The 22,978-nt window shown below is 42.8% G+C and overlaps 1 protein-coding gene across 2 annotated transcripts in view; it reads left to right on the top strand.

Annotated features, from left to right (window-relative positions):
* rab11fip2 (RAB11 family interacting protein 2 (class I)) overlaps positions 1 to 22,978 on the top strand; it is a 147,425-nt gene that overhangs the window by 79,829 nt on the left and 44,618 nt on the right. For both annotated transcript variants that reach the window (XM_073027852.1, XM_073027851.1), the window contains exon 3: positions 459 to 921. In XM_073027852.1, coding sequence (XP_072883953.1) covers positions 459 to 921 — 463 coding nt within the window. The remainder of the gene's footprint in view (positions 1 to 458; positions 922 to 22,978) is intronic.

The raw sequence follows: 22,978 nt of genomic DNA, 5'->3' as shown, positions 1-22,978 counted from the left end.
ATGTCCTTTTGGAACAGAGATTAGGAGGAATTTCTTTAGCAACAGAGTGGTGAATCTGTAGACTTCTTTACCACGGGCAGCTGTGGAGACCAAGTCTTTATGTATATTTAAGTCAGAGGTTGATAGATTCTTGATTGTTCAAGGCATGAAGGGATACAGGGAAAAGGCAGGAGAGTGGAGCTGAGAGGAAAATTGGATCAGCCATGATGAAATGGCAGAGTAAACTCAATGGGCCAAATGGCTTAATTCTCTTCTGATATCTTATGGTCGTGGAGACTTGTAGTCAGAGGTACCATCTTTAAAAACTTGTTCATTAAGATTTATTTTGTTATAGGGGTTCCCCATTTAAAAGGTACTTTCTAATCTACTTTGTAAGTTATTAATGTTCTTGTGATGTGCATTTTAAATCAAATATAGTTAATATCTACAATTTTTCCTTCTAATTCAAAACATTACAGGAAGTGACTACATTCCTAAATCGCCCCACAGACGATCACAAAGCATGGACACGTCCAAGATTGATCAGTTTGACCTAATTTCTGCTTCAAAGAATGGGACTGATCCAACAATGTCATCACAAAAAGCTGCAACATTACCGAGAAGTAAAAATCCTTTCGATAGTACCAGTGACTCATGGGAAATCAGAAATACTAGTTTAGAAACAAAAAATGCAGCAAATTACAGACTGTCAGATATTAAGAAAGAGGCCAAGAAAGATAAAGATAAAGAGAAAATTAGTCTTTTTGCACGTGTGACTGGCAAGAAAGATGTCAAAAAACCTGAAAAGATTACCAACATGAAGTCAGAAAGTTTCAGTGATGCAAAACTGCCGAATCCTTTTTCTGGAAATTTTCACAGCAGTTTTGAAATTGATTCCAAAAATCCATTCTTCACAGACTTGAAAGCAGATAGTATGTCTAGGTAAGTAATCCCTTTGTAACATTTTTTTTCAGTGTTCTTCATTCATCAACTTGCATAATTATTCCTGTGTTACTGTTTGTTACATTTATTCAATTTGTGACATTTCTAATAAATGTTTTGCTGCTTGATGGATTGGAGTTAATCTACATGGCAAATTAAATTTAATAACTTGTGTTATCTTTAGTCAAATAACAACATAAAGTTTAGTTTGAAATTGATGTTACAAGAATTTCATTATACCCATCATAAAGATCAGTCTCTGGGCTATTATTAACACAAATAAAGTCAGGTGTATATGCTTGTATGTACTAATTTTGAGCAGGATGTGGTAAAAGGGCTGGTTTTAGGAGGTTCTGCTAATCTTTAAAGATTCATTGATTTTAGTTTTGAACAAACCAGGCACACTGCCAACATGGCTAGAAAGAATTTGTGTTAATAATTATTTGACAATATCTTTTCTACCAATGATCACATCTACATACCCCAATTACTGAGTTATAAAATTCAGAAAAGCAACTTTTTTTTCTTTATTTTGCAATTATATTTCCTTCTAAACAACCACAGCTTTATGCTGTACATTGCGAAGCAGAAATGCAGCGGCTACTGGAGAACAAAATGTAAATCCCAGTTCAAAGGCAACACAAGTGAATCTGCAGATGCTGGATTTTCCAAAAGTTTCAGGGCCGAAGCAATAGTAGGTTGGGAGCAGAGAGAGAGGCTCCTACCTGTCGGCATGAACATCCAACTCACAGATCTCCGTTGATACCCCTGCCCCCCCTTACCCCCAACCCTATCTATTATTTTAGTCTGGTTCTCTTTCTCTCTCTTTTTTCCCCCCTCACTATAATCTCCCCCCAGCCCTACCTTTCTTTCTCTTTTATTTCCCATAATTCTCCACCTTCCCCCTAGCCCATTTCCCTCCAGCCTATCACTTCCTAGCTCTCTACTTTATCCCTCCCCCCACTTCTTATCCTCCTTGACCATCCCATGTTACTTCACTCCTGATGAAGGGTTTCGGCCCGAAACGTTATCACTACCTCCTCCCATAGATGTTGTCTGGCCTGCTGAGTTCTGCCAGCATTTTGTGTTTTTATTTAAATCCCAGTTCAGTCCATTTATATAGAGGTCCTGCAAAACATCGATGTAAAGCTATGCCTTTGGTATAAATTTTTATTGCCTATTAATTCAATCAGTCTAAATTACAATATGCATAAAAAGGTTACCTCTTCATAATAAGTTTCCAGGATTAAAGGACTGAAATAAGATGGTGATAAATAGACTTGCATGGTACCCACCTTTTGGTCTTTACACCTGAAGGAATACAAGGAAAGGAAAACTGAAGTAACATATTCTGTAACTGGAGGTACTTTAAGGAAATAATCAATATAGAAATTACAACATTTGGCACCATAAATTTGACACGTTAGACATAGCAGAATTGGGCCACTCAGCCCATCAGGTCTGTTCCGCCATTCAATCATGGCAGATTTATCAACCCCTCCACCCATTCGCCAGCCGTTTCCCCCGTAACCTTTGATTCCTTTTGTGAAGAAAGTTTTGCTGTTAGGAGAACAGAAGAAATTTCATAGCACAGGTCCGTTGTAAATAAACTTAAAATTAGCAAGAGAACTGTCAACTAGAGTTAACACGAGGAAATCTGCAGATGCTGGAAATTCAAACAACAACACACACAAAATGCTGGTGGAACAGAGCAGGCCAGGAAGCATCTATAGGGAGAAGTGCTGTCGACATTTCGGGCCGAGACCCTTCGTCAGGACTAACCGAAAGGAAAGATAGTAAGAGATTTGAAAGTAGTGGGGGGAGGGGGAAATGTGAAATGATAGGAGAAGACCAGAGGGGGTGGGATGAAGCTAAGAGCTGGAAAGGTGATTGGCGAAAGTGATACAGAGCTGGAGAAGGGAAAGGATCATGGGACGGGAGGCCTCGGGAGAAAGAAGGGGGGGGGGGGGGTAAAACACCAGAGGGAGATGGAGAACAGGCAAACAGCTAAATATGTCAGGGATGGGGTAAGAAGGGGAGGAGAGGCATTTACGGAAGTTAGAGAAGTCAGTGTTCATGCCATTAGGTTGGAGGCTACCCAGCTGGTATATAAGGTGCTGTTCCTCCAACCTGAGTTTGGATTCATTCTGACAGTAGAGAAGGCCATGGATAGACATATCGGAATGGGAATGGGACGTGAAATTAAAATGTGTGGCCACTGGGAGATCCTGCTTTTTCTGGCGGACCGAGTGTAGGTGTTCAGCGAAACGGTCTCCCAGTGTGCGTCGGGTCTCACCATAAGGCCACACCGGGAGCACTGGACACAGTATACCACACCAGCCGACTCACAGGTGAAGTGTCGCCTCACCTGGAAGGACTATCTGGGGCCCTGAATGGTGGTGAGGGAGGAAGTGTAAGGGCAGGTGTAGCACTTGTTCCATTTACAAGGATAAGTGCCAGGAGGGAGATCGGTGGGAAGGGATGGGGGGGACAAGTGGACAAGGGAGTTGCATAGGGAGCAGAAAGAGTCCCCATCCCTTCCCACCGATCTCCCTCCTGGCACTTATCCTTGTAAACAGAACAAGTGCTACCCCTGCCCTTACACTTCCTCCCTCACCACCATTCAGGGCCCCAGACAGTCCTTCCAGGTGAGGCGACACTTCACCTGTGAGTCGGCTGGTGTGGTATACTGTGTCCGGTGCTCCCGGTGTGGCCTTTTATATATTGGTGAGACCCGACGCAGACTGGGAGACCGTTTCGCTGAACACCTACGCTCGGTCTGCCAGAAAAAGCAGGATCTCCCAGTGGCTACACATTTTATTTCCACGTCCTATTGCCATTCTGATATGTCTATCCATGGCCGCCTCTATTGTCAAAATGAATCCAAACTCAGGTTAAAGGAACAACACCTTATATACCAGCTGGGTAGCCTCCAACCTAATGGCATGAACATTGACTTCTCTAACTTCTGTTAATGCCCCTCCTCCCCTTCTTACCCCATCCCTGACATATTTAGTTGTTTGCCTGTTCTCCATCTACCTCTGGTGTTTCTCCCCCCCCCCCACTTTCTTTCTCCCGAGGCCTCCCGTCTCATGATCCTTTCCCTTCTCCAGCTCTGTATCACTTTCGCCAATCACCTTTCCAGCTCTTAGCTTCATCCCACCCCCTCCAGTCTTCTCCTATCATTTCACATTTCCCCCTCCCCCCACTACTTTCAAATCTCTTACTATCTTTCCTTTCAGTTAGTCCTGACGAAGGGTCTCGGCCCGAAACGTCAACAGTGCTTCTCCCTATAGATGCTGCCCGGCCTGCTGTGTTCCACCAGCATTTTGTATGTGTTGTTGTCAACTAGAGTTCTTTATTTGAGTAATAGGTTTGGGAATTGTCACCACTGGAATGTTAAGAGATTCAGTCATCAACAAGATGCTCCTAAGTGATGTTATAAGTAATAAAGTGAAAAAAGATCTTATTAAGATCAATAACTGTGGAAAGTCACTTGATGGATAGAATAACTGGCCTTATCCTTCTAATATTCTATATATTTGTTACAGCATTTCAACATGTTTATAAGATATTAAATCCCTGAAGTGTGAATGTTTAAACATTTACGAAAAAAATGTTGAGAATATTCAGGCCAGAAGGTATCTCTTGAAAGACAGACAGAGTAATTCATCAATTTAAATCCTTTTTCTTAAGTCTTCCCATTTATTGCTTATAATAAACCTGGTTGGATTTAATTATGCGTCCAGTCTAACTGGGTTCAACAGACTTCTCTGTTTTGTCACGATGGCCTGATTATTCTTAATGATAGCATGATGAAGCCACTCTCAGGATGGAGGAGCAACACCTCATATTCTGTCTAGGTATCCTCCAACCTGGTGGCATGAACATTGATTTCTCCTTCTGGAAATGTGCAAAGGTCAATTTTATTTTAAATCTACAAGTTATTGAAATAGTTGATGTTTATATGGAAAATTGCTAATTGCTTTGAATTTACCGCCTAATGTCTCTGAACCTGGGTAAGTGACCAATGGGCTTAAATTGTTTGTTCAAAGATCTAGGCTACTGCGTACTTTGTCCTCTAAGCAGAGGATTAAGTGGCTGGTTGAGCCACAAGGCATTGATATCTGACATTGAGCAGACTGCCAGAAAAATTCAAGAACCATTGCAAGGAGACCACATCTTGAGCTAATTTTAAGAAATATCATAACAGACAGCATTTTCTGTCTTTAAAGCAAAACTCTTTCAATTTTCAGCCAAAAATGCTTTGTAATTTTGAAGTTTGTTTTGATTACAAATGTGTTCCTTCTAGTTTATGTGAAAAGGGTTTTCCTCTGAATCAGTGCTAGGTTAAAACTCTGGTATGTAAAGACTCCTGAATTTTCAGGAAGTAATATTTCTTACTACATAGGGGTCTTCCTTATTTTCAAATGAAATCATTCTTTACATATGAAAGTTAATCCATTTGAAGTCACTTTGTATTATTAATGATTTGTTTAGATGCTATATTTCTACAACTGTATAATTTATCTGTGATTGAACTGACTGGTCAAATTGTAAGAATGGTATGTTTTGTGGGATGTAGAATTTATTTAGGTTACGGTTTGATACTTTGATGTCAAATTCTGGAATTACTTACCTAACAACAAAGCAGTTAACTTTATCAGAACCAGTTCAAGGAGGTGGTTCATCTCCACCTGTCAGGGCAATTGGAGATTGGTAATTTTTCTAGTGATGCTTACATCCATTAAAATATGTCAAATAATGGGACAATGTGAATTAATGGAAGGTAGCTATTAAAGCATTCAAGTCCACAGGAGTTGAGATGGGAATAGTGCACAGAGACAACATTATGGATCATAGTCCGAGTTTAAAGGCACAAAAACAAGTCCTAAGGCCCAGCTTATCCATGCCAATCCTGATGCCTCCTAATACTAGTCCCATTTGCCCATTTCCTTTTACTCCTTTATTATCCTGGTTCTTATCAAAATTCCTTGAAACTGGTCTAATTGTATCTGCCTCTATCACTTCTGGTAGTTTTTTCCCTGTGATTCCATCCCTCTGTGGAGGGAAATGTAGCCTCTCAGATAATATTTAAATTTTTCCCTATCACCTCAAACTAATGCCCTCTAGCTTTGGACTCTTGTATCAAAGTAAAAGGACTATCTCCTTATCCTTGATAATTTTACAAAATACTCTGTAAGCTCACCCCTCAGCCTTCTAAGTTCCATTGAGAATAAACCCAGACTATTCAATATCTTATGACTATAGCATTTCATTCCAGACAATAGCCCAGTGAATTTCTTCTGCATTCTTTTAAATGCTACCACACACTTCCTGTAGGGTAGTGAAAGAACTGTACATGATACACATTGTGCTGCCTGAGCATTAACTTGTTAAGCTGCAACATGTCGTCCCAAGTTTTGTGTTCCATTATGATTTTAATAATGATTGAGCTCAAATTAGAATAACAAAATTGTGCACTTAGACTTAGAGCTTAGAGTTTAATACCACTTATCAAGATCCTACAAGATGGGACCTGGCCATCTGACTCGTAGGTTAGTGTCAACTGTTCATTTTCCAATGCAGTGGATTCTGGTTAATTGGCCCATTGGTTAATCAGGGCATCTACTTATTTGGGACAACACATAAAGAACAAAACTCATCAAGGAAATAGCTGGATTCCTTTGGTTTATTTGGGACAGGAAACTGTTGCTGAGCTATTTCTAACTAGTGGCAGACACACACACTTATGCATGCAGCTGTCAGTATGCCATGCTTATAACCATATAACAATTACAGCACGGAAACAGGCCATCTCGGCCCTTCTAGTCCGTGCCGAACGCTTACTCTCACCTAATCCCACTGACCCGCACTCAGCCCATAACCCTCCATTCCTTTCCTGTCCATATACCTATCCAATTTTGCTTTAAATGACAATACCGAACCTGCCTCTACCACTTCTACTGGAAGCTCATTCCACACTGTTACCACTCTCTGAGTAAAGGAATTCCCCCTCATGTTACCCTTAAACTTTTGCCCCCTAAGTCTCAACTCATGTCCTCTTGTTTGAATCTCCCCTACTCTCAATGGAAAACGCCTATCCACGTCAACTCTTTCTATCCCCCTCATAATTTTAAATACCTCTATCAAGATCCCCCCTTAACCTTTTACACTCCAAAGAATAAAGACCTAACTTGTTCAATCTTTCCCTGTAACTTAGGTGCTAAAACCCAGGTAACATTCTAGTAAATCTTCTCTGTACTCTCTCGATTCTGTTGACATCTTTCCTATAATTCGGTGACCAGAACTGTACAAGTACTCCAAATTCGGCCATATCTATAATTTTCTATAAATTGCCCAATTATCTATAAATCTGAAGCCCTCCGTCCTGCACCATGTCTTCAGCCACGTGTTGATCTGCACTATCTTACTATTTCTAAACCCACCTGCATATGGCTTAAAGTGAACTGTTTTAAAAATAGCACCAGTTCCATATTCTTGTGTTCAAAAAGTATAAATTTTTGTCATTGATGAGCTTGCATCCTAGCTGTCTAGATAGACACACCAGGAGAGTACAGTATGGAGAGCAATCTGTTGCCCATGCAGCAGACTTCTCCCCTTTCCATGGAGCTGATGAATCCAAAGGAATGGCATCGTAGGAGTCAGTGTTGAACTCCATGTAGGACAGCCTTAGTAACTTCAGCTCCGTATTTTTCCTTGATTTTTACTCCCGAAGCCTTCCCTGTGAGTGAGTATAACCGCAACGCAGTGGAGATTCCTTAAAGTTCTTAAGGATTCTTAACTTTCTAGAGGTTCCCTAAGGTTGTCATAGCCAGGGTAGTCATTGCTCCCAATGGCATGCATCTCAAATACCCTCTGACAACCAAGTCCAACTCCTAACCTTCAGATGTGGCTTAGCTACTAGGTCGGTGGAACCTTTTCTGTTGATTGGAAAAGGGACAAAGGTGGATTACTAGTGCCTCAAAGCCAGTCAATTCAAACAGATGAGGCTCGTCAACCATGGTTGACATCTCATCTACTAGAAAAAAAAAAGACACTATCACTGACATTTGGTGATAAATGAGCAGTAAGAAAATTTAGAACTGTTTTCCTCACTGCAATTTTAAACATTCAGGCTTTTAGATGCCAGAAACTGCCAGATAGATAGATAGATAGATACTTTATTCATCCCCATGGGGAAATTCAACTTTTTTTCCAATGTCCCATACACTTCTTGTAGCAAAACTAATTACATACAATACTTAACTCAGTAAAAAAAAATATGATATGCATCTAAATCACTATCTCAAAAAGCATTAATAATAGCTTTTAAAAAGTTCTTAAGTCCTGGCGGTTGAATTGTAAAGCCTAATGGCATTGGGGAGTATTGACCTCTTCATCCTGTCTGAGGAGCATTGCATCGATAGTAACCTGTCGCTGAAACTGCTTCTCTGTCTCTGGATGGTGCTATGTAGAGGATGTTCAGAGTTTTCCATAATTGACCGTAGCCTACTCAGCGCCCTTCACTCAGCTACCGATGTTAAACTCTCCAGTACTTTGCCCACGACAGAGCCCGCCTTCCTTACCAGCTTATTAAGACGTGAGGCGTCCCTCTTCTTAATGCTTCCTCCCCAACACGCCACCACAAAGAAGAGGGCGCTCTCCACAACTGACCTATAGAACATCTTCAGCATCTCACTACAGACATTGAATGACGCCAACCTTCTAAGGAAGTACAGTCGACTCTGTGCCTTCCTGCACAAGGCATCTGTATTGGCAGTCCAGTCTAGCTTCTCATCTAACTGTACTCCCAGATACTTGTAGGTCTTAACCTGCTCCACACATTCTCCATTAATGATCACTGGCTCCATATGAGGCCTAGATCTCCTAAAGTCCACCACCATCTCCTTGGTCTTGGTGATATTGAGACGCAGGTAGTTTGAGTTGCACCATATCACAAAGTCCTGTATCAGTTTCCTATACTCCTCCTCCTGTCCATTCCTGACACACCCCACTATGGCCGTGTCATCAGCGAACTTCTGCACATGGCAGGACTCCGAGTTATATTGGAAGTCTGATGTGTACAGGGTGAACAGGACCGGAGAGAGTACGGTTCCCTGCGGCGCTCCTGTGCTGCTGACCACCGTGTCAGACCTACAGTCTCCCAACCGCACATACTGAGGTCTATCTGTCAAGTAGTCCACTATCCAATCCACCATGTGAGAGTCTACTCCCATCTCCGTTAGTTTGTGCCTTAAGATCTTGGGCTGGATGGTGTTAAAGGCACTAGAGAAGTCAAGGAATGTAATCCTCACAGCACAACTGACCCCATCTAGGTGAGAGAGTGATTTGTGCAGCAAATACGTGATAGCATCCTCCACTCCCACCTTCTTATACGCAAACTGAAGAGGATCCTGGAAGAGGAAACTGAAGAGTGCAATTGAAATAATTTCACTACTTCAAGTTAAGAAGTATGAAGAATTCAAAGGTATCAACAGTCATCTTGAATGTTACATTGAGGTAGTAATGATGTAGTAATGGGGTACAAAAAATGACAGATAAACTAGTTCTGTACTTTGCATTATTCATCACTGTGGAAGATACTAGCAGTGTGCCAGAGGTCCATAAGTGCCAGGGTGCAGAAGAGAGTGCCATTGCTATTGCAAAAGAAAAGTGCTAGGCAAACTCTGAGTGCTAAAGATGGATACGTCACCTGGACTAGAGTCCTGAGAGAGGTTGCTGAAGAAATAACAGATTCATTGGTCACCATCTTTCAAGAATCGCTTGACTCTGGCAATGTCCTAAAAGACTAGAAAATTGAAAATGTCACTCCACTCTCTAAGAAGGGAGGAAGGCAAAATAAAGAAAATTGTAGGCCAGTTAGCCTAAACTCGGTGTTTGGGGAAATGTTGGAATCTATTATTAATGATGAGATTTTGGGGTACTTAGAAAGTAATGATAAAATAAGTCAAAGTCAGCATGGTTTCTGTAAGGGGAACTCTTAAGTGACAAATCTGTTAGAGTTCTTTGAGGAAGTAATGAGTAGGATAGACAAAGGAGAGAGGCAGTGGATGTCATTTACTTGGATTTTCAGAAGGTGTTTGATAATGTGTCACACATGAGGCTGCTTAACAAGATGAAATCTTATGGCATTACTGGAAAGATTCTAGCATGGATAGGGGAATATCTGACAGGTAGGAGGCAGCGAGTGGGAATAACAGGGGCCTTTTCTGGTTGGCTGCTGGTGACTAGTGGTGTTCCTCATGGGTCAATATTGGGACCGCTACTGTTCATGTTGTTTGTCAGTGATTTAGGTAATGGAATTGATGGCTTTGTGGCAGATTTTGCAGATGATATGAAGATGGATAGAGGGGTAGTTAGTGCTGAGGAAACACTATTGCAGCAGGACTTAGACAAATTGGAAGAATGGGCAAAAGAGTGGCAGATGGAATACAGTGTTGGAAAATATAGGATAATGCATTTTGGTAAAAGAAACAATAGTGCGGACTATTATCAAAATGGGGAGAAGGTACAAACAGCAGAGGTGCAGAGGGACTTGGAAGTCCTCGTGCAGGACTCCCAAAAGGTTAATTTACAGGTTGAGTCTGTGGTAAAGATGGCAAATGCAATGTTGGCATTCATTTCAAGGGGAATCAAATATAAAAGCAAGGAGATAATACTGAGCCTTTATAAGACACTAGTCAGGCCACACTCGGGATATTGTCAACAGTTTTGGGCCACATATCTCAGGATATGTTGTAATTGGAGAGAGTCCAGAGGAGGTTCACAAGGATGACTCTGGGAATGAAGGGGTTAACATATGAGGAGCATTTGGCAGCTTTGGGTCTATACTCACTGGAATTTAGAAGAATACAGGGGTGATCTCATTGAAACCTACAGAATGTTGAAAGAACTAAATAGGGTGGATGTGGAGAGGATTTTTCCTATGGTGGGGTATCCAGAACTAGAGGGCACAACCTCAAAATTGAGAGGTGATCTTTTTAGAACAGAGTTAAAGGAGGAATTGTTTTAGCTGGAGAGTAGTGAATTGTGGAATGCTGTGCCACAGACTGCAGTGGAGGCCAAGTCAGTGGGTATATTTAAGGCAGAAGTTGACCGGTTCCTGATCAATCAGGGCATCAAAGGACTTGATGAGAGGGCAGGTGTATGGGTTGAGTGGGATCCAGGATCAGCCGTGATGGAATGGCGGAGCAGGCTCAATGGGCTGAAAGGAACAGAATTAGGCCAATGTCTTATGGTCTTACACGAAAATGAAGCTTTGGAGAAGACAATCAATAGCATTGTAGGCAGTCCAATACCTGCACTGATTTTGTTCTTTTACAGTCAGTCTCAGAATGCCCCGTTATCAAAGACTATTGGAGTGGGATACACAGTGCGCTACAAGACATCTTTAAATGTGAAATACCCTTAGAAAGTAAGACCATTTATTTTGGGTATATACCTCAAGAATGGTTGAAAAGAGATAAATATTTAATGAATATACGGTGGCTGGTAAAAAGATTCTTACTAGGAAATCGTTATCACAGGAGAGCCCAAGCTTAAATGCATGGATGGAAATTACAATGGACATTTACAAAATGGAGAAGATAACAGCATCTGTTAATCATAAGTTGGAACAATTTGATTCATACTGGGAAAAATGGTTTAACTACATAACAGGAGGCACGGCACACGGCAGCGGCGGCCTTTCAGATCTGGTGCTACTTTAGTTTTTTTAATTTAATTTTAAGGCACAATTAGGGTTTAGGGCAATGGATAACAGAGTGACTATCTACCATCACCAGGTACTGCTACAATACAGAGATCGCCAAAAAACAAAATGAAAATCTGCTGGTTAGATTGTGTGATCTCAGCTTGCTGAGGGAATCGGGCTGCAGTCCTCGGAGTCGCCTGATGCCGATGGCCGGAGGTGGGGACATCGTAAGTGGTGTGCAAGGAAGTAGAAGCGAGGCAAGCGGGCTGGAGTCTGTGCCAGGAAAGAAGCAAGCCCTAGCCGGCCGGCTCTCCCGTCTATTCTGCTCTCCAATGGACATTAAATTGGACTACATCTGTGGCAACGAAATACTCGACAGGAGTACAGAAACGGACGGAATCCTGGACGCCGCCATTCAGCTGTTTATTTATGGAACAGATTTTCCCCCCAAGCCATCGGACTACCAACCTACTGCCCTCTGCTATGCCTATTGTCTTGTTTATTATTTATTGTAATGTCTGCACTGTTCTGTGTACTTTATGCAATCCTGGGTAGGTCTGTAGTCTAGTGTAGTTTTTGTGCTGGTTTACGTAGTTCAGTGTAATTTTTATATTGTTCATGTAGCACCATTGTCCTGAAAAACAGTCTTGTTTTTTCTATGTACTGTACCAGCAGTTATGGTCGAAATGACAATAAAAAGTGACTTGACTTGAACACCTCATCGGCCTGATTTTATTCTCACAAATCAATGAATATATTGTAAAAAACATCACTCCCTACTTGTACATAGTTTTCTCCTTTCACTTGTTCTTTCTTTTCCTCTCTTTTCTATAAGTATGTACCTCAGATAAATATTATGTGGAGATTTGGGGCAAATATGACTATATGATATATACAATATCTGAAATACATCTTATGGAAATGTTTGATGATGAACTTTTATAAAAAGTAAATTACAAAAAAAAAGAATATCGCAGCAGTGTACACTGGATGAATCCCATGAGATACAGGAGCAGAATTAGGCCATTTGGCCCATCGAGTCTCCACCTCAATTTCATTATGGCTGATCCATTTTTCTTTCTCAGCCCCAACTCCTCAGTTGATAACAATTAGGAACTAATACATAATTTTTTACTCAGTTAAATGATAGCTTGTCTTTTTTTATACCTTCTTAGCTATTTCCATGAAACTTCGGCTAATTGGGATACCTGCAAACCTCACCACAAGACCATAATATATGGGAGCAGGATTAAACCATTTGGCTCATCAATTCTGTTCAGTCATTTCATCATGACTGATGGAATGTTTCCCTCAGTACTAATCTCCTACCTTCTCCCCGTATCCCTTCATGCCCTGACCAGTCAAGAATCTATCAACCTCTGCTTAAATATACCCAATGAGTTGGCCTCCACAGCTGCTTGTGGCAAAGAATTCCACAGATTTACCACTCAAGTTGAAGAAATTCCTCCCCATCTCCATTCTAAAAGGACACCCCTCTATTCTGAGGCGGTGTCCTCTGGTCTTAGATCTTACCATCACAGGAAGCATCCTCTCCATATCTAATCTATCAAGGCCTTTCACCATGTGATAGGTTTCAATGAAGTCACCCCTCATTCTTCTGAATTCCAGTGAATACAGGCACAGAGCCATCAAACGCTCTTCATATGACAAGCCATTCAATCCTGGAATCATTTTCGTGAACCTCTTTTGAACTCTGTCCAGTTTCAGCACATCCTTTCTAAGATAAGGGGCCCTAACCTGCTCAGAATACTCCAAGTGAGATATCACCAGTGCTTTATATAGGTCTGACACGGTGGTCAGCAGCACAGGAGCGCCGCAGGGGACCGTGCTCTCTCCGGTCCTGTTCACCCTGTACACATCAGACTTCCAATATAACTCGGAGTCCTGCCATGTGCAGAAGTTCGCTGATGACATGGCCATAGTGGGGTGTGTCAGGAATGGACAGGAGGAAGAGTATAGGAAACTGATACAGGACTTTGTGATATGGTGCAACTCAAACTACCTGCGTCTCAATATCACCAAGACCAAGGAGATGGTGGTGGACTTTTAGGAGATCTAGGCCTCATATGGAGCCAGTGATCATTAATGGAGAATGTGTGGAGCAGGTTAAGACCTACAAGTATCTGGGAGTACAGTTAGACGAGAAGCCAGACTGGACTGCCAACACAGATGCCTTGTGCAGGAAGGCACAGAGTCGACTGTACTTCCTTAGAAGGTTGGCGTCATTCAATGTTTGTAGTGAGATGCTGAAGATGTTCTATAGGTCAATTGTGGAGAGCGCCCTCTTCTTTGTGGTGGCGTGTTGGGGAGGCAGCATTAAGAAGAGGGACGCCTCACGTCTTAATAAGCTGGTAAGGAAGGCGGGCTCTGTCGTGGGCAAAGTACTGGAGAGTATAACATCGGTAGCAGAGCGAAGGGGGCTGAGTAGGCTACGGTCAATTATGGAAAACCCTGAACATCCTCTACATAGCACCATCCAGAGACAGGGAAGCAGTTTCAGCGACAGGTTGCTATCGATGCAATGCTCCTCAGACAGGATGAAGAGATCAATACTTCCCAATGCCATTCGGCTTTATAATTCAACCGCCAGGAGTAAGATATGTTAAAGTGCCGGGGTTAGGACTCAATGTATTTAAGTAAACTACTTAAGAACTTTTTAAAAGCTATTATTAATGCTTTTTGAGAGGGTGATTTTAGATGCATATCATATTTTTACTGAGTTAAGTATTGTATGTACCGGTAATTAGTTTTGCTACAATAAGTGTATGGGACATTGGAAAAAATGTTGAATTTCCCCATGGGGATGAATAAAGCATCCATCCATCCATCCATCCATCCATCCATCCATCCATCCATCCATCCATCCATCCATCCATCCATCCATCCATCCATCCATCCATCCATCCATCCATCCATCCATCCATCCATCCATCCATCCATCCATCCATCCATCCATCCATCCATCCATCCATCCATCCATCCATCCATCCATCCATCCATCCATCCATCCATCCATCCATCCATCCATCCACCCAACCACCCAACCACCCAACCACCCAACCACCCAACCACCCAACCACCCAACCACCCAACCACCCAACCACCCAACCACCCACCCACCAACCAACCAACACACCAGGCCAGGCAGCATCTACAAACCCCATTTCCAGAAAAGTTGAGATATTCTCCAAAATGCAATAAAAACAAAAATCTGTGATATGTTAATTCACGTGAACCTTTATTTAACTGACAAAAGTACAAAGAAAAGATTTTCAATAGTTTTACTGACCAACTTAATTGTATTTTGTAAATATACACAAATTTAGAATCTGATGGCTGCAACACACTCAACAAAAGTTGGGACAGAGGCATGTTTACCATTGTGTTACATCACCTTTTAATAACACTTTTTAATCGTTTTGGAACTGAGGATACTAATTGTAGTAGATTTGCAATTGGCAATTTTGTCCATTCTTGCTTGATATAAGACTTCAGCTGCTCAACAGTCCGTGGTCTCCGTTGTCTGATTCTCCTCTTCATGATGCACCATACATTTTCAATAGGAGATAGATCTGGACTGGCAGCAGGCCAGTCAAGCACACGCACTCTGTGTCTACAAAGCCACGCTGTTGTAGCCCGTGCAGAACGTGGTCTGACATTGTCCTGTTGAAATAAGCATGGACGTCCCAGGAAGAGACGTCGCCTTGATGGCAACATATGTCTCTCTAAAATCCTAATATACGCCTCAGAGTCAATAGTACCTTCACATACATGCAAGTCACCCATACCGTGGGCACTGATGCACCCCCATACCATCACAGATGCTGGCTTTTGCACCTTTCGCTGATAACAGGATGGTTGTTTTCATCTTTGGCACAGAGAACTCGACGCCCGTTTTTTCCGAAAACTAGCTGAAATGTGGACTCATCTGACCACAGCACACGGTTCCTCAGTCTTTCAGTCCATCTGAGATGAGCTCGGGCCCAGAGAACTCGCCGGCATTTCTGCATAGAGTTGATGTATGGCTTCCTCCTTGCGTAATACAGTTTCAAGTTGCATTGCTGGATGCAGAGACAGACTGTGTTAAGTGACAATGGTTTTCCGAAGTACTCCCGAGCCCAGGTGGCTATAATTGTCACAGTAGCATGACGGTTTCTTAGGCAGTGCCGCCTGAGGGCTCAAAGATCACGCGCATTCAACAGTGGTTTCCGACCTTGCCCTTTATGCACTGAGATGTCTCTGAATTCTCTGAATCTTTTCACAATATTATGTACTGTAGATGTTGAAAGACCTAAATTCTCTGCAATCTTGCGTTGGGAAATGTTCCTTTTGAATTGACTAACAATTCTCTCACGAATTTTGGCACAAAGGGGTGAGCCACAACCCATCCTTGCTTGCAAAGACTTAGCCTTTGATGGACGCTACTTTTATATCCAGTCATGATACCTCACCTGCTACCAATTAGCCTGCTTAATGTGGAGTCTTCCAAACCAGTGTTACTTGAATATTCTGTGCACTTTTCAATCTTATTTTAACTCTGTCCCAACTTTTGTTGAGTGTGTTGCAGCCATCAAATTCTAAATTTGTGTCTATTTACAAAATACAATTAAGTTGGTCAGTAAAACTATTGAAAATCTTTTCTTTATACTTTTGTCAGTTAAATAAAGGTTCATGTGAATTAACATATCACAGATTTTTGTGTTTATTGCATTTTGGAAAATGTCCCAACTTTTCTGGAAATGGGGTTTGTATAAGGAGAAGCACTGTCAATGTTTCGGGCCGAGACCCTTCGTCAGGACTAACTGAAGTGAAAGATACTAAGAGATTTGAAAGTAGTGGGGGGAGGGGAAAATGCGAAATGATAGGAGAAGACCGGAGGGGGTGGGATGAAGCTAAGAGCTGGAAGGGTGATTAGCGAAAGTGATACAGAGCTGGAGAAGAGAAAGGATCATGGGACGTGAGGCCTCGGGAGAAAGAAAGGGAGAGGTGGGGAAGCACCAGAAAGAGATGGAGAACAGGCAAACAAATATGTCAGGGATGGGGTAAGAAGGGGAGGAGGGGCATTAGAGAAGTCAATGTTCATGCCATCAGGTTGGAGGCTACCCAGCCGGTATATAAGGTGTTGTTCCTCCAACCTGAGTGTGGCTTCATCTTGATAGTAGAGGAGGCCATGGATAGACATATCAGAATGGGAATGGGACGTGGAATTAAAATGTGTGGCCACTGGGAGATCCTGCTTTCTCTGGCGGACCGAGCGTAGGTGTTCAGCGAAACGGTTTCCCAGTCTGCGTCGGGTCTCACTGATATATAAAAGACCACACCGGGAGCACCGGACGCAGTATACCACACCAGCCGACTCACAGGTGAAGTGTCGCCTCACCTGGAAGGACTGTCTGGGGTCCTGAATGGTGGTGAGGAGGAAGTGTTAGGGCAGGTGTAGCACTTGTTCCGCTTTCAAGGATAAGTGCCAGGAGGGAGATTGGTGGGAGGGGATGGGGAGACGAGTGGACAAGGGAGTCGTGTAGGGAGCGATCACTGCGGAAAGCAGAAAGAGGTGAGGAAGGAAAGATGTGCTTGGTAGTGGTATCCTGTTGTAGGTGGCGGAAGTTACGGAGAATTATACGTTGGACCTGGAGGCTGGTGGGGTGGTTGGTGAAGACAAGGGGAACCCTATCCCGAGTGGGGTGGCGGGCGGATGGGGTGAGGGGAGATGTGCGGGAAATGGGAGAGATGCATTTGAGAGCAGAGTTGATGGTTGAAGAAGGGAAGCCCCTTTGTTTAAAAAAGGAAGACATCTCCTTCGTCCTGGAATGAAAAGCCTCATCTTGAGAGCAGATGCGGCAGAGATGGAGGAATTGTGAGAAGGGGATAGCATTTTTGCAAGAGACAGTTTGGGAAGAGGAATAGTCCAGGTAGCTGTGAGAGTCTGTAGGTTTATAGTAGATATCAGTAGATAAGCCGTCTCCAGAGATGGAGACAGAAAGATCAAGAAAGGGGAGGGAGGTGTCGGAAATGGACCAGGTAAATTTGAGGGCAGGGTGAAAGTTGGAGGCAAAGTTAATGAAGTCAACGAGCTCAGCATGCGTATAGGAGGCAACGCCAATGCAGTCGTCGATGTAGCGAAGGAAAAAGAGGGGGATAGATTCCCGTATAGAGTTGGAACATGGACTGTTCCACAAAGCCAACAAAAAGGCAGGCATAACTGGGACCCATGCAGGTGCCCATGGCTACACCCTTGGTTTGGAGGAAGTGGGAGGAGCCAAAGGAGAAATTATTGAGAGTAAGAACTAATTCTGCTAGACGGAGGAGAGTGGTGGTAGAGGGGAATTGGTTAGGTCTGGAATCCAAAAAGAAGTAAAGAGCTTTGAGACAGTCCTGGTGGGGGATGGAGGTATATAGGGACTGGACGTCCATGGAGAAAATAAGGCGGTGGGGGCCAGGGAACTTAAAATCATTGAAAAAATTCAAAGCGTGAGAAGTGTCACGAACATAGGTGGGAAGAGATTGAACAAGGGGGGATAAAAGTGTCCAGGTATGCAGAAATGAGTTCGGTGGGGCAGGAGCAAGCTGAGACAATAGGTCTACCTGGGCAGGCAGGTTTGTGGATCTTGGATAGGAGGTAGAAACGGGAAGTGCGAGGTGTGGGAACTATGTTGGTGGCAGTGGATGGGAGATCCCCAGAGCTGATAAGGTTGGTGATGGTATAGGAGACAATGGCCTGTTGCTCCTTAGTGGGGTATATAGGAGACAATGGCCTGGTGCTCCTTAGTGGGGTATATTCTTGTTTTCATATTCTACTCCTCTTGAAATGAATACTAACATTGCTGTTGGCCTCCTAACCACAAACTCAACCTGCAAATTAACCTTTAGGGAATCCTGCACAAAGATTCCCACATATCTTTGTACCTCAATTTTTTGTATTATCCTCTCCATTTTAGAAAATAGTCAGCCTTTTCATTTCTTCTACCAAAGTGTATGACCATACACTTCCTGACATCTATTATTCTGTCTAATTTGTATAAATCCTTCTGTAGACTCTCTACTTCCTCAAAACTACATGGCCCGCCATCTCTCTTCATATTGTCTCCAAACTTTGCGGAAAAAAAAGCCATCAATTCCATCATCCAAATCATTGACATATAACGTAAAAAGAATCTGTTCCAACACAGACCCCTGTGGAACACACTAGTGACCAGAAAACCAGAGAAATCTCCCTTTATTCCCACAGTGACCAGAAAACCAGAGAAGTCTCCCTTTATTCCCACTCTTTGCCTTCTGCCAATCAGCCACTGCTTTATCCATTCTAGAATCTGTCCTGTAATACCGAGGGCTCATAGCTTGTTAAGCAACTTTGTGTGGCACCTTGTCAAAGCCTTCAGAAAATCCAAGTACACAACATCAACTGATTCTCCTTTGTCTATCCTGCCTGTTGTTTCTTCAAAGAGTTCCATCTGATTTGTCGGGCAAGATTTTCCCTTGAGAAAACCTAGCTGACAACAGCCTATTTTATCATGTGCCTCCAAGTATCCTGAGACCTTGTCCTTAATAATCAACTCCAACATCTTTCCAACCACCGAGGTCAGACTTACTGGCCTATAGTTTCCTTCTTAATTGGCCCAAAATATATGGTACCAATGTGTCCCAATTAACTGGAATCCACTGTATTTAGTTTATAATAGATAATTTACTGCAGTGGGTACAAAATATTCAGTGGTTTACTTTGTACATCTATTTAAAGAAAGTGGGCAGTAAAAAATGTAAGATCAGTTTTTGTTATGATAAAAAAAATTAGAAGCTGATACAGTTCTGTAATTTGCATCCTAAAAGGCACACATCTAATTGTCTCATAGTTTGAAGGCTACACAAATTTATTGCAAAATAGATGACTGGTTGCATCTCAGTTAAAGTACCTCTTAAGTTGTTCAGTTTCATTAACTTAGCTATTGTTCATCGTTTGAAAATTTTTGATAAATTTTGTTTCCTGACTTCAGCAAGAATGAAACTAGATTTGTATGTCACTGAAACCAAAAGTAAGACCTGCCTGTCTTGCTGTTTTTACAATCAATTATTAATTTTGTGATTATTAATTGCTAAATTTGAAGGGTTATATCGCAGGAGAAAATGTTTCCATTTGCAGTACTTGTGAATACTATTCAGCTGCATAAACATGGTGTCATGAGTTCTTCTGACAATTTATTAACCTTTGTTAATGTGAAAAGATTTTAAGACAATTACCAAAAAAGTAATACAAATTGTGAAAAATTCTTAATTTGCGGTCTTGACAAGTGGTAAAAGAAAGCTTAATATAGCAGTGTGTTTTAAAAAAAACTCTGAACAGATGCTGGACATGTTATTAACAAGCTCCATTGAGATACCAGATGGTTAATTAACTGCCTCTGTAGGGAAACAAGATAAGTAATTAGCAGACTCTAGGGAATTACTGGACTATCTAATGGTAATCACAACAGTTTAACTGGACAAGTTAGTACCAATTCCTTTTGGTTGATTCGTGAAGAAAGCCAAGAAGTGATTTCTGAACTTGTATTTGCATACCTCAAATCAGTTTTATTCCCCCAGTTCAGACCCTTCCAACCTACATCCTTGACACTTCACACACTCTGGATCTTTTCAATGATTTCAAGTTCCCTGGCCCTTATTTTCACTATGGATGTCCAGTCCCTATATACCTTCATTCCACACCAGGAAGGTCTCAAAGCTCTCCATTTCTTTCTGGATACTAGACCCAACCTGTTCCCCTTTGCAAACACAAAATATTTTGCAGATGCTGGGGTCAAAGCATCACGCACAACACACTGCAGGAACTCAAACCACAACAGCAACAGAGTTCCCCTTGTCTTCACCTACCACCCCACCAGCCTCCGGATCCAGCACATTATCCTCCGCAACTTCTGCCACTTTCAACAGGACCCCACCACTAAGCATATCTTTCCCTCTCTACCCCTCTCAGCTTTTCGCAGGGATCATTCCGTCCATGACTCCCTGGTCCACACATCCCTCCCCACGGATCTCCCACCTGGCACTTATTCCTGCAAGCGTAAGTGCTACACCTGTCCCTACACCTCCTCTCTTACCACCATTCAGGGCCCCAAACAGTCCTTACAGGTGAGGCAACACTTCACTTGTGAGTCTGTTGGGGTCATCTATTGCATCTGGTGCTCCTGGTGTGGCCTCCTCTACACCGGTGAGACCCAACACAGATTGAAGTAACGCTTCGTCGAGCACCTCCACTCCATCTGCCGCAACAGACAGGATCTCCCAGTTGCCACCCACTTCAACTCTGCTTCACATTCCCATTCAGATATGTCCATGATGAAGCCAAACTCAGGTTGGAGGAGCAACACCTCATATACCGTCTGGGTAGTCTCCAGCCCCTTGGCATGAACATTGAATTCTCTAACTTCCGGTAATTCCCTCCCCCTCCCTTCCCCCATCCCAGTTTCCCTCTGCCTCCTCCTCCAGCTGCCTATCACCTCCCTCATGGTTCCACCTCCTTCTACTACCGATAGTGCTTTCCCCTTACATTCCTCCTTCATCTTTCCTGCCTATCCTCTCCCTGCTTCCCCTCCACCACCTCTTGATCTTTCCCTTTACTGGTTTTTCACCTGGCACCTACCAGCCTTCTCCTTCCCAACATCCCCCCACCTTCATTATAGGGCCCCTGCCCCCTCCCTCTTCAGTCCTGATGAAGGGTCTCGGCCCGAAACGTTGACTGTTCGTTTCCAACAGCATGTTGTGCATGTTGCTGTCTCCTTCAGCACTCTCCTCTGTTTGATGGAACCTGTTCTCACTCCCAATAATTTCTCCTTCGGCTCCTTCCACTTCCTTCAAATAAAAGCTATAGCCATGGGCACTCGCACGGGTCGCAGCTATGTCTGTCTTTTTGTCGGTTGCGTGGAACAGTCTATGTTCCAAGCCTACACTGCTATCACTCCCCAACTTCTTCTGCGCTACATTGACAACTGCATTGGTACTGCTTCCTGCACCCATGCAGAGCTCATCAAGTTCATCGACTTTGCCTCCAACTTCCACCCTGCCCTCGAATTTACCTCATCCATTTCTAACACCTCCCTCTTTTTGATCTCTCTGTCTCTACCTCTGGGTACAGCATATCTACTGATTCTATTATAAACCCACCAACTCTCAGAGCTATCTGGACTATATCTCTTCCTCTGCTGTTAATTGTAAAAATGCCATCCCCTTCTCAATTCCTTTGTCCTTGCCACAGCTGCTCTCAGGATGAACCAAGGATATCCTCCCCCTTTAAAGAAAGGGCTTCCCTCCCTTCACCATCAATGCTGCCCTTAACCGCATCTCTTCCATTTCGTACATGTCTGTACTCACCCCATCTTCCTCGCCACCTCACCAGAGAAATGGTTCCTTTTTCCCGCACATACCACCCCAGTAGCTTCCACATCAGGCACATAATTCTCTGGAACTTCTGTCATCTCTAACGGGATCCCACCACCAAGCACATTCCCGTCCCGCTTTCTGCTTATCTTTTTTTTACGTTGTGATGAGTTAGTATTTTTATTGAGAATGGGGATTGTGCAGGTGGACCAGGATAGACTCTGTCAGCATATGATAACGCATTCAAAATAATAAACTTGAATTTGAATGTGAAGGATAAATCTTATGTGTTTTTTTTGTAATACAGGATTTCGGATCTAAATGTTCTACAAACGTTTCAAAAATTAAAGTGTGAAATCACTGTAACAAATAAATAACGAGTGCAAGCAAGTATAAAAAGATTTTCCATCAAGTAACTGGAGACGTAGAATGTCAAAAATGTTAAAAGATTGTTCCATAATAATTAACAAAATAACTTTTTTCTTAAATTGGCATTTCCTAAAACAAACTGCAACAGCTGACCATCCGAAAAGTTAATCATTAGCAATCACTCCCTACACAACTCCTTTGTCCATTCGTCCCTCCCCACTGATCTCCCTCCTGCCACTTATCCTTGCAAGCGGAACAAGTACTACACCTGCCCCTTCACCTCCTCCCTCACTACCATTCAGGGCCCCAAACAGTGAGGTAACACTTCACCTGTGAGTCTGTTGGGGTCATCTAGTGTATCCGGTGCTCCCTCTGTGGCTGCCTGTATATCAGTGAGAACTGACATAGATTGGGAGACCGCGTTACAGAATACCTACACTCTGTCCACCAGAAAATGTGGGATCTCCCTGTGACCACCCAATTTAGTTCCACTTCCCATTTCCATTCCGACATGTCAGTTCATGGCCTCCTCTACTGTCACAATGAGGCCACACTCAGGTTGGAGGAGCAACACCTTATATT

The sequence above is a fragment of the Hemitrygon akajei genome, chromosome 23, assembly GCF_048418815.1.
Source record: "Hemitrygon akajei chromosome 23, sHemAka1.3, whole genome shotgun sequence".
NCBI lineage: Eukaryota > Metazoa > Chordata > Chondrichthyes > Myliobatiformes > Dasyatidae > Hemitrygon > Hemitrygon akajei.
Note: the sequence above shows the minus strand (reverse complement) of the source record. Positions and strands in the feature narration are given on the sequence as shown.